The 14443-nt window shown below is 34.9% G+C and overlaps 1 protein-coding gene across 32 annotated transcripts in view; it reads left to right on the top strand.

The window, feature by feature from the left end:
- Nucleotides 1–14443, top strand: part of LOC103711776 (uncharacterized) — a 33162-nt gene that overhangs the window by 15314 nt on the left and 3405 nt on the right. For 6 of the 32 annotated variants that reach the window (XM_008798052.6, XM_088718857.2, XM_088718862.2 and 3 more), the window contains 10 exons: nucleotides 123–236; nucleotides 321–448; nucleotides 3285–3415; nucleotides 3488–3603; nucleotides 3717–3759; nucleotides 3873–3964; nucleotides 8133–8181; nucleotides 10360–10430; nucleotides 13888–14007; nucleotides 14096–14211. In XM_008798052.6, coding sequence (XP_008796274.4) covers nucleotides 123–236; nucleotides 321–448; nucleotides 3285–3415; nucleotides 3488–3603; nucleotides 3717–3759; nucleotides 3873–3964; nucleotides 8133–8181; nucleotides 10360–10430; nucleotides 13888–14007; nucleotides 14096–14211 — 980 coding nt within the window. Of the gene's footprint in view, nucleotides 1–122; nucleotides 237–320; nucleotides 449–3284; nucleotides 3416–3484; nucleotides 3604–3716; nucleotides 3760–3872; nucleotides 3965–8132; nucleotides 8182–10359; nucleotides 10543–12866; nucleotides 12991–13887; nucleotides 14008–14095; nucleotides 14212–14443 lie in introns of those variants that run through there. The other 26 variants (XM_039118971.3, XM_088718860.2, XM_039118978.3 and 23 more) reach the window with 13 other exon arrangements.

Raw genomic sequence — 14443 nt, 5'->3', positions numbered from 1 at the left:
GTATGTTGGTTTGCTGCTACTTTTATTGCAAATTGTTAAATCATTGACTAGTTACTCTAGTATTGTAATTGATAGTGATTAGAATTTTCAGTCAATTGAATCAACTGCCTTTTTTCATGCAGGCTGGTTTTGATGATATAAACCATCTGGTAGGAAATCAACCTAGTAATCTGACAGCCAGTTATGGTCATCAGCCTTCAAGTTCTTCAAAAAGTCAACTTTCTCAACCATTCATGGTATTGTCTTCATGGTGTACCGTTCTATTGCTGTCAAATTCTCTTGCACACTTGCAGACATAACAAAGTGATATTCTATGATAGGGGTCAAAAGTGAACGATTTTCCTCAATACAATTACTATCCAATGGATATGCACGTCGAAGCAAGATCTAACCAGTCAAGATTTATTCGAGACTATGACATGCCATTATCCAATAATGACAAGCCAAGGTAGTTGCCATCGACTGTTTTACAAGTTAGTATTGTAGTGTTAGTCAGATTTAGTATACCATCAGTAAATGGAAAATTTAATGCTTATTTACTTTTCTTCTTCTTTTTCCTCTTCTTTTCTTTTTAATCATTAAAGCGATAAATGAATTTTAAAAACATTGTGATGCATCTTCATTTATTTACTGCTTACCAAGTTGCTTTACTGTGGATGCCCTTTTATGTTACCCTTCTTTCTGTCTGTAAATTAACATGCATGCTTACCTGAAAACATGCCCGCCCATACAACTACACAACTACACCTGTATTGATACATATATGTGTGTTTTGAGTGCATGCATACATATGACAAAATTTATAAATGCATGCATTCATGTGTACATTTGATGGTCTGGAACATACATGTGAATTTGCTTGGCTTGGACTTCAAATGCTCAATAAATAGGTTATTGCCCTTTCAACAATGCTTTGGGTACTATAGAACATTCAGCATGAATCTCAAATCAAAGCAAGTCCATGGCAGTGCATCTAAATATTAGACATCGTTTTTACTACATTATTTTTTTTTTTATTTTTGTTCCATAGAAAGAGTTTTGGAACACATTAAACACCAAACAAACTTGAATAATATATCCAGTTTCAACATTTTGTATAAGATTCTTTTGGCTCTATTCTGCCTCGCAAGTTCAATTTAGTGAACCAAATTTGCAAACTCCAACCTTCTACAAGTGCTGTAACCAACCCCTGAATATTTGCAAACAAAATAGCAATTTTGCTCATATTGATTGGTATTAGGAACTTGCAAATTCACAAATTACATTATCAAACAGGAATAAGGTTTGGCTAGTGTAATTAATGGTGCAACAAATGTATCAATTATTTTGCAGTATGTATATCCTTGTAATAATAACTTTTTTGGGCGTAATACATAATAAAAATCATTAGGTGATGCAAAAGAGTTAAGCAGCAATATCAGCAGTGTGATTTATTAGCTCTAGCATCTTTACACGCTATTATTGTATGTGAGACATACTATTATGTCCCCATAGTTTTTCTTCCCTATTGCTTCAGACCACTTGAGCCGATTTTGCATTGCCTCTCATGTTTTCCCCACTGATCTGAGCAGGCTCTTTATTAAGTTTGTTGTTGGGCCTCTCTTTGACCTACGATCCCTACTCTTAAGTTTGTTGTTAGAACTCATATATTTGCCTCAGTTAACTAGGAATTGGTGGTGCTTATGGTGGCAAAAATTTAACCCACCTAATAATGCGACTCAACCTGACTCTGTTTGGTGGGGTCTGAGGGTTTTTTCAGTTTGGATTGGGTATGGGTCAAATTTTTTGACCATAATTTTAAGTGGCTCAAGTATGTGTCAGAGCTTTGACCTGACTCGGGTCATAAGGTTGTTCTATTTGGGTTGAGACGGTTTTAAGTTGACTAGGATTACCGTGTAAGAATCTTATGAGTGGTTGGTCTTTATTTAGTAGTAGCTCTTTATTTAGACTATATTAGAGGTCCAATAGGTCAAATTGGGTTGTGAGGATCGATCATGTGTGGGTATGGCTAGAAGAGTCTTGACCCGATGCCAATTTGGGTAGGGTATGGCCTAGGTCTTGTAGGTTGTTGTCCTAACTTGACACAAGACTGACCTCAGCCATTGCCACCCGTACTGGTGCCCTGCATCCTGTATCTTTGTCTACTTTGGCTTCATGCACTTTTTAAGCAGTTTCGTCCCTGATACATTTTTTATTAGTATAGACTGATGCTGCTTGGACTTCTCCTATTTCTTGTAAAGGTGGCCATAAAACCTCATTCTTTTTTATGAATGGAAACACTTCTTATTAATTTGAAGTATCAAGCATGTCTTCTCTATAAAACATTGGCTGCCAATTTTTCTACATATCGCTTTGAAGTTTTCAAGGCCCATAGTTTTAATTTTGGTTGCAACTACTTGTCTTTTGGCTTATATTCTTTCTTATATGGGAACTTGGCTTCTTCTTTCCAGTCTTCTTCACTGCATTAGTAGAATGAAGCTGTTGACCATAGGTATTTGTATAGTCATTGTTTTGCTTCTCCCTGCTTTCGTACTAATTTTTAGCAGAGGTTGTTCAATAGATACCTCATCAACCATACATCTTTTGAGGTTATTGTAGGCATTCCTGCTTTCTATGTTTATACTCTCAACCTTGTACACAAAGGCTGAAAAAGGCACAGGATACTATTTACATATTTGTGTGTGATTGCATGACAAACTTTTCTTTCACCTTCTCTGATATGCCCTTTGGTTGATCTTGTCTTCAACCACACCCCCCCCCCCTCCTCTCCTAAAAGATACGCAATTTTCATGCATAGCCTCCTTAGATGTGTGATGGACCACGTTCAAGTGAGCCAGCCACGTCAAGCTCACCAGACGAGCTTGGCTTGATTACTTTATTGAGCCTGCTTCCCGAGTTCAGGGCCATATGTATTCATTAAAGCCAAAATTGAGGTGATCATGAATGATGTTCATGGGATTGTCAAGTACCTGAGGTAAATCAAGCTAAACACAAACTCTCATAAATAGACCTCTCTACTGGAAGACCTAGCCTCCTTTTCTGATTCGTTGCCTTAACATTCAATTATGTCTATATTTAGAGATCGATCTTCAAAGTGCCTACTCTGGCTTCAGATCTCATCATTTTTTTTCCTTGTAGATGACAAACATGAATAAGAACCTGTCTTCATAGGCTACGGTAGAGAATAATTTATTCTATGGAACAGCTTTTCATTGGCTAACTTTATGAGGATTTCCTCTAGTTTGGTTGATGTTCTTTATATACTTATGAGCTATGTCATGCAGGGAGGTTGGAGGTACTTCTGCTCCTAATTTTTTTGAAGATAATACTGGTGAGTCATACAGGAAATTGATGACTGATTCCCAATTTTATATGCCTCCCCCACATGACAATCAAGCATCCTCTGTTTCAGAAGGTAATGCAAAGTTTAAATTAACATTACCATGGATGTTTATAATTCTTGATTTATAATAATTTTTTCTAGCAGGTGAGGCGTCTCTACCTGGTATAGAAGGATTTCAAATTATTGGTGAGGCAAAACCAGGAAACACATTAAGAGCATGTGGTTATCCAACAAATGGTACAACTCTTTGTATCTTTCAGGTACTTGGCTTCCTATTTTTTGATTTTCACTTCTCATCGTGGTTATAGGATGTTCAACTCCTTTTTCTTCAATTTTATTATTGGATTATAATAAGATTTACATTGTTTTTTAGTGGGTTCGTCATCTTCAAGATGGTACTAGGCAGTATATTGAAGGTAGGCATTGGGGCGCTTTCAATGTATTTTGTGCATTAGATTTATGTTGTTGCATAACAAATTTAATGTCCCAATTTACTCTAATCATCTTTCTAGTTTACCATCTAATCCAGGAGCCACTGTCCCGGAATATGTGGTAACTGCTGATGATGTTGACACACTTCTTGCTGTAGACTGCACACCCATGGATGACAATGGTCGTCAGGTGTTCTACTCATTATTCTCAGATATTCTAGTAATGCATGGTAGATTTTTTTTATTACTCTAGATACTTTCTCATTTTATGCCTATGATTCTTATTATGATTCAGTTGTGTTTGTTGTCCATATCTTGATTGTATATGATGGCACTCATGTAAGATGGATGGGATTCTAATACACGAGCATGGGGTTTATTATATTTTTAATAAGGTGTCTTCACTTTCTGTTATTTCGAGTGTGTAAAGACTTAATGAAGTTTAATATTGTGCACTTGGTACATACTTCTGACCGAAAACGGATCGGATGTCTATGTAGCCATATCTAATAACTATGTTCTATTTGGCAAATATGAAACGGATAGGAATATTAATCAGATGCTAAAATTTGTATTCAGATTTGTATTGAACAGGTTCGGATACAAACCGGATATTGACAAATATGGATATTAATGCAGATGTAAATTGGGCAGTTAAATTTTATGGGTAAAATATTATTTCACTTTATATTTTTAACTCATTCCAATTATTTAAGCCTCCTAACTTATCTTTTTTCTAAAACAAACAAATGATCGTACAAAAAGCACTAAAGATAAAATTGCTCCCTCCAATTAATCAGCTGACTTTTTTTAGTGGACCCTATTAATTCTAATAAGTTACTTTGGATTAAAAGACTGATTAGTAAGGATGCAATCCACCAAATCAAAGATGTCACAGTTGGAAAGAAGATTAGACCACAGATATGATGTTATCATTTTTTTTTGAGTTTAGAGAGCTATATGAAACTAAATAGTTGCAAATGGAATCGAATATTTGGATCCAGATTGGATATTAATGTGTCCTTATACATATCCTCTGTTCTTTTATTGTTTCAGATACGGATATGGATGTTTGTCGGATGCTTTAATTTGTGGCACTACACGGATAGATTCAGATATGGAAACGGATCCAAATGGATAATATCTGATCTATTTTTAGTGCCCTAGAATTACTACATAAATTGGCTGCATATTATTCTGTGTAGTAGTCTGCTATACTACTGTACTAAAAGTTTAAATTTGTATCTCTCATTCTCTCTGAAACTTTTTTTTATTATTTTTGTTATTATTGAAATGACCTGCAACCTGGGTGATTCTCTTTTTTTTTTAAAAAAAAAAATGTTCCACTTGGATTAAGTCATTCTTTCCCATCGAGGTGGTTATGTAGGCAGGGCGAGGGTCGGGGAGTTAAAAAAAAGTTAGTTGGGGTGTTGGTCCTGTATGTTTACATTATTTTTTGATAAATAAGATAAACATTGTGATGAAATCCAAATTCAGTATTACGATGATTGTTGAAGACAGTCGCAATTTAGTGTGTCCTTTCTGTTTTGGAATTTAAATTTTGTGATGAACCAAAGCAACACTAACAAATATACTATAAAAGATATAAGCTCAAATTATATTTATAAAAATGCTGTTGTTTTCTTATTTACAGTAAAGCATGGAAAGAGCTTTTGTTTATTGCATCCAAGAGGTAACAATAGAGGACAATGAAAAATAGGAAAAAGAACTGAAAATTTTGAGTCTACTTAGGCAGTGTCACCTCTGCAATTACAGTCGACTTCCCCTTTATAAACTAGATATAAACATTACATTTGAAGCACCTTATAATTATCTTTGATAGTTTAGCTGAAAAGAAGTAAATCTTTTTCTCAAGAAAATTAAAGAAAGGTTAGAAACAAATAAATCATGATTGTGATAAGACCAAAGCTTCAGATAAACATAATTGTACCCAAAAAACATAAAAGATGACAAAAACATATTTGAAAAAGATTGCAAATGATTTGACTCATTGGAGGGGATTTATATAGATGATGAGCAGCAAGGTTAATTGGGCTCTCAGTCCAATAAAGAACATTTGGAACTAGAGAGGAGGCTTTTAGTAATATTTGGAGCTACAGAGAAGGAGGCTTTTAGGTGAACATTTAAGAGTGATGAACCAAAGAGTTTATAATAAAGAGAGATCAAGTGGTCTTTTGTGGAAAAACATCAATTGGTGAAAAAGGAAAGCTTAAGAAATAAGAAGCTTTATTACAGGTTTTTAAAGCGATTCAGTTGAGGGCTCTTTTAGTTAGGGTTAGTAGAAATACTTAAAAGGCAAGGCACTGCATTATTTGAAGAAATTTTACGGGCATGGCTAAGGGGTCGATGAATAGGGTAATTATGAAACAAGTGTAATCTTGTTTTGATAATTTAATCTGAGGCATTTTTGACTGGATATCAATAATATATCCTTTGTAAAAAAAAAAAAGAAAGAGGCCAATTAATGGTGTGCTTTTTTCGTATTTTCTTCTTCAGTGAGTGTTTGTTAATGTAATAATACATGCCACTTCTGTGTTCTGTGTCTAATATTACCATATCCTATCATTACATCGCCTACTACTTTTGTATCCCATCTTGGATCTTTTTATACAGTGAGTCTCATAAACATCCTGTACTGGTGTGTGCTGTGGGTTTTTACTTGTACATTTCTTTTCACTATTATATTACAGCAACACACTATAATATCACAGCAGTGTTGCATTTTTTTTTAACATTATAATTCTGAAAGCCACATCAAAGAGTGCATTGCATTTAGCAATGATTTTAATTTTGTATCATTGTTTTTTCATGATCGTGTATGCCACTAGGTGCTTTTTGTTCCGTGTTATTTACTGCCACTCTTCCCACTTGAAATACATCTGGTTATGGTACTGTAAGCTGTTGGCTTTCATGTATTGTACTTCTATGGTTCAACAACAAATTTATGGTTCCACAGACAAGACTCCTGCCAGGTTAGAGCTGGATTTGATAAAATTTGGTTCCACTAACCTAGCATGCTATTTTTTCCCACTGCAACCCATTATGGAAAAGATATCTTTCTTTCTTCTTTTTTTTTTCAATTTTACGTATAAGAGGGTATCAAAATGTTTACTTACATCTCTATATTTTCCTCTTTTTTAGCATCATCATTAGATGATTGATCCTCTGTCTAGACATTAGACAGTATGGTTATGCACCGGGATTAGGAGTTGAATGTGGTAAAATCCTCCATCTTGTACTACCATTGGCACAATCATCATGAGTTTTGTAATAATCTTTATATACTCTTGTTGTCTTGAGTTGGTTGTACTAGCCAGTGTCCTATACTCCTATTATTGTTTTTTCAATTCAATATATCATGGTAATTTCATGGATTTTAGTGCCAATGAGCATGATGCAGCATGAGATGATATGTACCAGGCTAGTGCCTTCACTGACACTGGAGCTATGTGCCGTTTCTTGGCATGCTGCCCTGCCAGTGAATGCCAAGCACTCTGGACTGTCGAGGAATGTCATGGCAGGGCACTGCATTCAGTTCTAGGACGACACACAATTGGCACGTGACACTAAATCCTTCCGTAATCATATGCCAAAGTGGCAGTACTCATGTAAATTTCAGAGCATAGAGAAATAGTGAGTTGGAAAACCTAGGGGTGGTTGAGAGCGTATTAATGAAGCAGGATATTTTCTTTTTCCTTAAGAGTGCTAATGAACGAAGCCTAGCAGTAAGTTTCTCAGGTTCCGCTCATCAAAAAAAGGTATTCAAGCTTCTATTTACTTTCGCAAGCCTGAAGTGTCCAGGTTTGATTAGCTTATGGATCTAGCTTTGAAAAAGTGTTTAAGCTTGGGTTGTTTCCTTGCTGAATAAGCTCAACTAAGCTTGTCATTAATCGACTCTGAGCTGTTCACGAACAGCTTTATTTACCCTTATTCAGAAACACATAAAGAAAGTATATTCAAAGAGAAAATAAGCCAATTGGTGCTATGAAGTAGCTGAAGTTTCATATGCACATGCCATAAAACAATATTAGCTGTAGTAAATTGATCAAACAGGTCTTCGAGTATATATCTTCCAAACAAATTTGTTTGTACCATGGTAAGCCAGTCACTTCTTCCAGCTGCGGAACTAGTTATGTCTTTGCTTGTGTTTGCAATGAAATGCATCAGGTTGCCATGATATGCTTAATCTCTTCTTGTTTAACCAAACTTCATATTTTTTTTGCATTTTTTTCTATAGCAATGTTTATCTCTCCTACAGTATTACATTTCGAACTATCTTCAAAATCATGTTATGAAATGTTTCATCATATCCTGAGTCAGTTATATCCTTTATGTAGGGGGAATTGGTGAGGCAGTTCGCCAACAATCAAAACAAAATAACATGTGGTGAGTTACTATTGTGCTTGGACTGCATAAATCTTTATCTGCTGTCATGAAGCTATTCTAGACCTGGAAAATTTAGATTGTGGTTTTCCCCTTTTCTATTTGCTTATATTTCTACCTATTTGTGGTACGTGTGTATGATAAGCTTCATCCCACTTATAACATCTGCTCTTCCAGTCCCCATTACATTTGAATGAAGAACTGAAGGATCCTAATTTACAAGAAAGAATCAACTATAAGAAATGCCAACGAATTCAATTTCTGAGATAAGAAATCCAACAAATCCAGTATCTTTGATGTTCTTTTCTACCTTAACAAAAGAAAGAAGTATATGACATATTCAAGAATTTTGGGTGCAACATGCAGGTTGCTTCCTCTTAAAACATATGGAATTTTTGCTATATTAATGTTGTATATATACAAACATGCTGCTAATATAAGATTGCTCTCTTATTTTCTTTGCATACTCAGTTATAGATGATTAGTTGGACTGCACATTTAACATTAAACTTTTGATAAAAGACTTGATGTTTCCAAAATCAGTAGTGGGCAATACAAATCAAAGATCCATACAATTTGTTATGATCTACACTTATAAAAGCACCTAAAGATAAAAATTGTATTGGAATCTCCAACTATGCTACAAGCGAGTGCAAAAAATGGACAGTGCCTATTGTAGTAGTGTTCTAAGGTACATGAAATGGTATTTAAATTGCAAATATAAATATTGATCATGATCTGCACATTTTAAAACATTATAGATTAAATGGTTTTTGATGCTTGGATCATAGCAAAACATGGTCTTGTATCATTAAAATCATTCAGTTTTGCACTTAGTTGAAGCATAGGTTAGATACTAATAAAACATGTAACTTTTGTTTTCTAGGCCTTTTTAGTGTTGTACATCATGATCAATGGTGCGGATCTCCAATTTGGATGCCTCATCATTGATTTTGAATCATCATCTCTTTAATCAAATTTTAGCTCTTTAAGTATGCAGTCCAAATCAAAGTATGCCATACCATACTGAACCGAACAATATGGGGTGTATTGTACTATACCAGCACCGAATTGGTACACAACATGGGGCCCAATAGCGAGACAGCGTACCTTGATCTAAATCATGGAGGATTATTGATTTGTGTGATTTTTGCTTAATTATTTCAATATGCAATAAGTATGTTGAATTTTACTTATTATTGTAGATTCATAGTATGCACATAAATGCATGCATAAAATCAAAATATTTATATAGTGTGTTATATCCTTTTTTTGGATTTATGGTAATTCAAACACCCCATAATGGTGTCGGACATTAATTCTGTATTATTATTAAGCAACAGAACATTGATTTACTAATTGCACCATTATGTTTGTTTTTCATGCTGGTGTAATGCTAACTGCAACATTTCTTTATGAGACATGATGTTTCTTATTTTATTTTAAATTAATGTATTTTATTATGGATGAAGCTTAAAGCATTCTACATTCGAGGCAGCATCATGGATGCTTGAGAAAATTTAACCCATTCGTCACTTTTTGGACATTATTTTTCTGAATTATAGTTTCACAATTTATTTTATTTTAGACTAATGTATTTTATTGTGGATGAAGCTTAAAGCATTCAACATCAAGGTTTGTCGTACCGGTACCGGACTTCATACCGGTGCCACACTAACATAGTTATGGTACGGTACGGAGTTTTTTGGGCGTATCGAGGGTCGGTATGCCACCGGTACCAATACTGAACCGGTATGGTACAGTACGCCCGGTACCGTCCAGTATGGTACGGCATACCATATTCCACATTCAAGGCAACATCTTGGATGTTTGATAAAATTTAACCTGTTCTTCACTTGAATGGACGTTATGTTGTTTTTTGATTTTGAGTTCCATGTCTTAAATACCATTTCACTAGCTTGACCTTGTCTAGTTATCTTTCAGTAGGCTTTGAAATCTCAAAGCAAAGTAAATAATCAAACCATTACACAAACCACATACGAACTAATCAAATGTCAACATCATAGGTAAATAGATTAGATAATCACATATACTAGTTATTCTACAGACTTGACATCTGCAGTAAGATATAAAATTAAGCCACAAACATAGCTTAGGATCTTAAGCTTTTGCTCCTGTTTACTTCGAAATGGCCATCTAAATCTGACTGATATTTTGCAGATCAAGACATGCAGCAAGAAATTGAAGGCTATATCTCTTCAGGGAAAGCTCAATTTAACGTGTTATTGTTGGTGGGTCAAATTTCTTGTGCTTTTGATGCCATCTGCAAAGTAGCTTCGACACCATGCGACAATATTTAAGTGCTGAAATACGAAAGCATTGCAAGCACGGTTTGCTGTACCGGTCAGTACATACCGTACTGGTATCGAACTGATATATAGTCTCGTATTGTACCGACACTTGGTACACCTCACCATCTCGTACCATACCGCATACCGACACTATAATAGGATGGTACTAGTACATGATTCGGTACAAAGATGGTGAACCTTGATTGCAAGTTTTCTTTTTTGTGTTTATTTTGTGTTTGCATAGTTATACTTACAGCATGACATAATGGCCCGATGAGGCTGAATCTCAAACTTTTAGTAACTAGTACTACCATTTGATACTACCTCTTGAATTTTGAGGATTAAAAGATAGTCATTTAGTTTCACAACTAAGTACATAAAGGATATGTATAAACTGTAAACTCGTATTTTTTAATAAGACATGGGTGGTGTCCACTGTCCAGTAGCTACTCTATTTGCCAAAAGCATGACAAAGGCTGGAGAAGTGCTCTAAGGCATATCTTGCGTGTTTGCCCATTGCCAAGGCATACAATTTTGCACATGTGGTGGTCAAAGAGTAGCTTATTAGCATTGGTGCTGTCAATAATATGAGATTGATGTAATGTTAGGTTGTGCTGCACAAGAATGTCCCTAAATCCATGCTGTACAAATCATGGCCTTGGTACTTATTTTAAAAAGTGATTTGGTGGAAACTCTGATAGTTGCATACATTACAATAGCTAAGGTTCCATAGAAACATAGTATATGTTTCAGGTGATTAATTAGTTTGAAGGAGCATGTTGTTTGGGTTGTTCCTCTACTTTTGATTTTAACTAGACCTGCACTAAAAGGTCCAAGCTGCCATATACATTACTTATGGTTGATCCTTATGATGGTTATCTTTCCTTTGAGAGACCTTCTGACTCTGTAATTGTTAAATTGGAACTACAAGAACAGATATTAACTCTATCTCCTTTTTCCCTCCCTCCCTTCCTCACTCCCTCTCTCCCTCCCACTCCTCTTTCTTTCATATCCTCTTGTCTTCATTATTTGCTCTTGTTTTGATATATGAAACCTTCCATAAGATTTTTAAAATCTTTCACCATGGTTCGACTTGTTATAAAATCTTGTCTTCTAACCAACCATTCCCTGAGAGCCAAAAGGCTTCTCTTCTTTCATAATGGGGTAACTAGGCATATATTAGTGAATTTGCATTTGCTTACCTATCAAGTTGATGCGCTTTGTTTGTATATGCTTCTCTTTTGTTAAAATGAACTTGTGGAAGCAAGGTTCAGAAGCTTGGTTTTGATTTAGGGCAAGTCAAGTGAGTTTTAGTTTCAAGACTTTGGCCATTTTTGTTCTTTAACAGTTTCAGTCAAAAAAGAACAAAAGGTTGCTGAAAAATCAACAAATTAGGAAAACATAAGATAATGAAGGATAAATAAGTTGAGAAAACAAGTAAGAAATTTTTTAAATTATATTATATTGTTTAGGGCTGTCCATAATGTTGCTTAGGGTTTCATGCTGGAAAGTTTTATGCATATATGTATGAGATGCATGCGTATAACATTTTTCAAAAAGAAAAGAGTTTATCATCATGCTTCATTATCCTTTATATTCTAATACATCGACATATTAGATGATGATGTGAATTGGGGCTTGCCCCAATTGTTACAACCCTCTGCTCAGCAACCAGAGGTTCAATTCTTGGGTGGTGCTTTCCTGAAATCTGGACTTGGATAATTATAATGAACACGGGTTTCCCTCCCTCTCTCTCAGAAGAAAAGGATGACAATTGAACACAAAATAAATTTCTATCTTGCATGAGTTTTAGATAAGCCAAGTCTATGTCAAGACATTTACTTTTTCTAAATTTCTTTGGGACCCAATATCATGATGCTTCCAAATATTCAGTAAACTGGCAAAGTTTTAGCATAATTTTGGGAAAAAGCTCCCCGTATTTGGAAAAAATGAGGAAATGAGAAAATGTTAGCTTGTAATAGTACTAGCAATAAATTTGGCCAATAAGCTGTTTTTAGCTGAAAATCCGAAATGGACCCCACTTTCAGCTGAAACTTCAAATCATGCTCCCTATAACATGGCTTCAACATTGGATTGATGCCATGCAAATTCAAACTATTAGAGAGAACTTTTCAATGTACAGATCAACAATAAGGAAGGTGTGTCCTTGAATATGTTGACAGTTTGCATATTTTTGATCCTCAATCGAGTGTAAAACATGCAGATACACGTGAGAACTGAGCACAAGTGGAAGAACATCAAACTTGAAACTTTCATGCTTGGAATGGAGCCCTATACAGTTTGTGCCTTGTTGAGTTGATTCAATCATGTAATAAAAGAATACTAAAAAGTGGTTGCTGTTGTCATTCTTCACAGCAATTGGCAGCATGTCCAGTCTAAGATGGAGGACACAAAATATGCCGAAACTTGACATCTCAGAAAGCACAATGTTCGAATAATAATTATCTTCATCATTCACCTGGTCATTTTGTCATGTAAGGTATGAGTAAAAATGGGATTTGATTTATATGTAGCAGTGTGAAATAGCCTTCATAGCAATCGTAGGAGTATTTCCATAAGATGTCATTGTACTTAAGATAATGTGCCTTAACCAATAATAAATAAAATATTGTCGAGGGTCTGTTTAGCTGGAAGCCTGGAAGTCATTCACATTGAGTTGAATATCTATAGCTACTGGTACAAACTTGAGAAAGCTAAAAGGTGCAAGGTTGTGAGAGTGGGAGTTGGAACAATTTTTTTTCACTTTCATGCGCCATTGAAATTTTAGAAGCTGTACTTTTTTAGGAATTCCCTTTGCAAGAAAATAACTAACTTTCTAGCATCCGACAGTGCTCAAGACATTCAACACCAAAATCTGACACTTCTCCAGAGATATTTTTGTCTGGTTGTCTGAGGAGATCATGGAAGATGAATAGCTTCAAACCTCAAATGGAGATGTTGTCTAGCCAATCACCTCCAATCACCATGAGAGCTTCCAGCCTTCTGTATTATGATTAAGTTGGGCTCTAATTCCTGCTTTTGTAGGAGCAAAGTCCAAGAGAATTGCATTGCCCCACAATTGAGGGAAGTAATTTCATGAGTTATGTACAAGATCCAATAGTCGCTCGGTAATTAGCATATCACAAAAGACCAATGATTGCAAAAGTAGTTTGTATAACTAATATACAATAAAATCATTTTTATAGACACTAAATATAGTTATCTATTATCATCACAAATATTTTCCCTTGTGCTTGTAAGACTATATATTGCACATCATGTCCCTGCTGTGCTTCTTACGTTTTTTAATTTTAAAAGATTAAAGATTGTATGGAATTTTGTCATGTTCAACATTTATTCTTTACATTCCTGAATTGTTACATCAATCATTCTTTAGATGGATTCATCCGAGGATTGGGAACCAACAACTTTGACTTTGAAAAGATCTAGCTATCAGATTAAGGTATCTCGTACAGAAGCAGTGGTAGTGGAAGAAAAATATTCGCCTAACTTATATGTAAGGTTTTCTTTACCTGCAATGTTCATTTGTCCTGTCAATTTCCATATTCTTGTGATGCTTTTTTGTGACTTTGCGGCTTTCACAGATCAAAGTTCCTTGTGGACACTCAACCCAGTTTGTGTTAATTTCTTTTGATGGAGCTAACGTACCATTCTGCACGGATGGGATGTCTCAGCCATATTACTTTGAAAATGATGTTCGGTAATTCATTTCATGCAAGTTTCTTTTAAATCATTTTTAGGCCCATTTTTTACTATTGGACTACATCTAGTTAGTTAATAATATTTAAACAATTTATGGTTTCCTTCTGCAAATACACTATAAATTGGAGGAAAGAGAACAGTTTTTACTAGCATAATATTGTCCTCTGCACTATGACTTGTATGAAATTATTCAGTTATTCATAACACAAAACAAAGATGACAAAATTCCT

Source organism: Phoenix dactylifera, chromosome 3 (assembly GCF_051530095.1).
Source record: "Phoenix dactylifera cultivar Ajwa chromosome 3, Ajwa_hap1_PhDact_Kaust_v1.1, whole genome shotgun sequence".
NCBI lineage: Eukaryota > Viridiplantae > Streptophyta > Magnoliopsida > Arecales > Arecaceae > Phoenix > Phoenix dactylifera.
The sequence above is the reverse complement of the archived record's forward strand: the minus strand, read 5'-3'. Positions and strand labels throughout refer to the sequence as shown.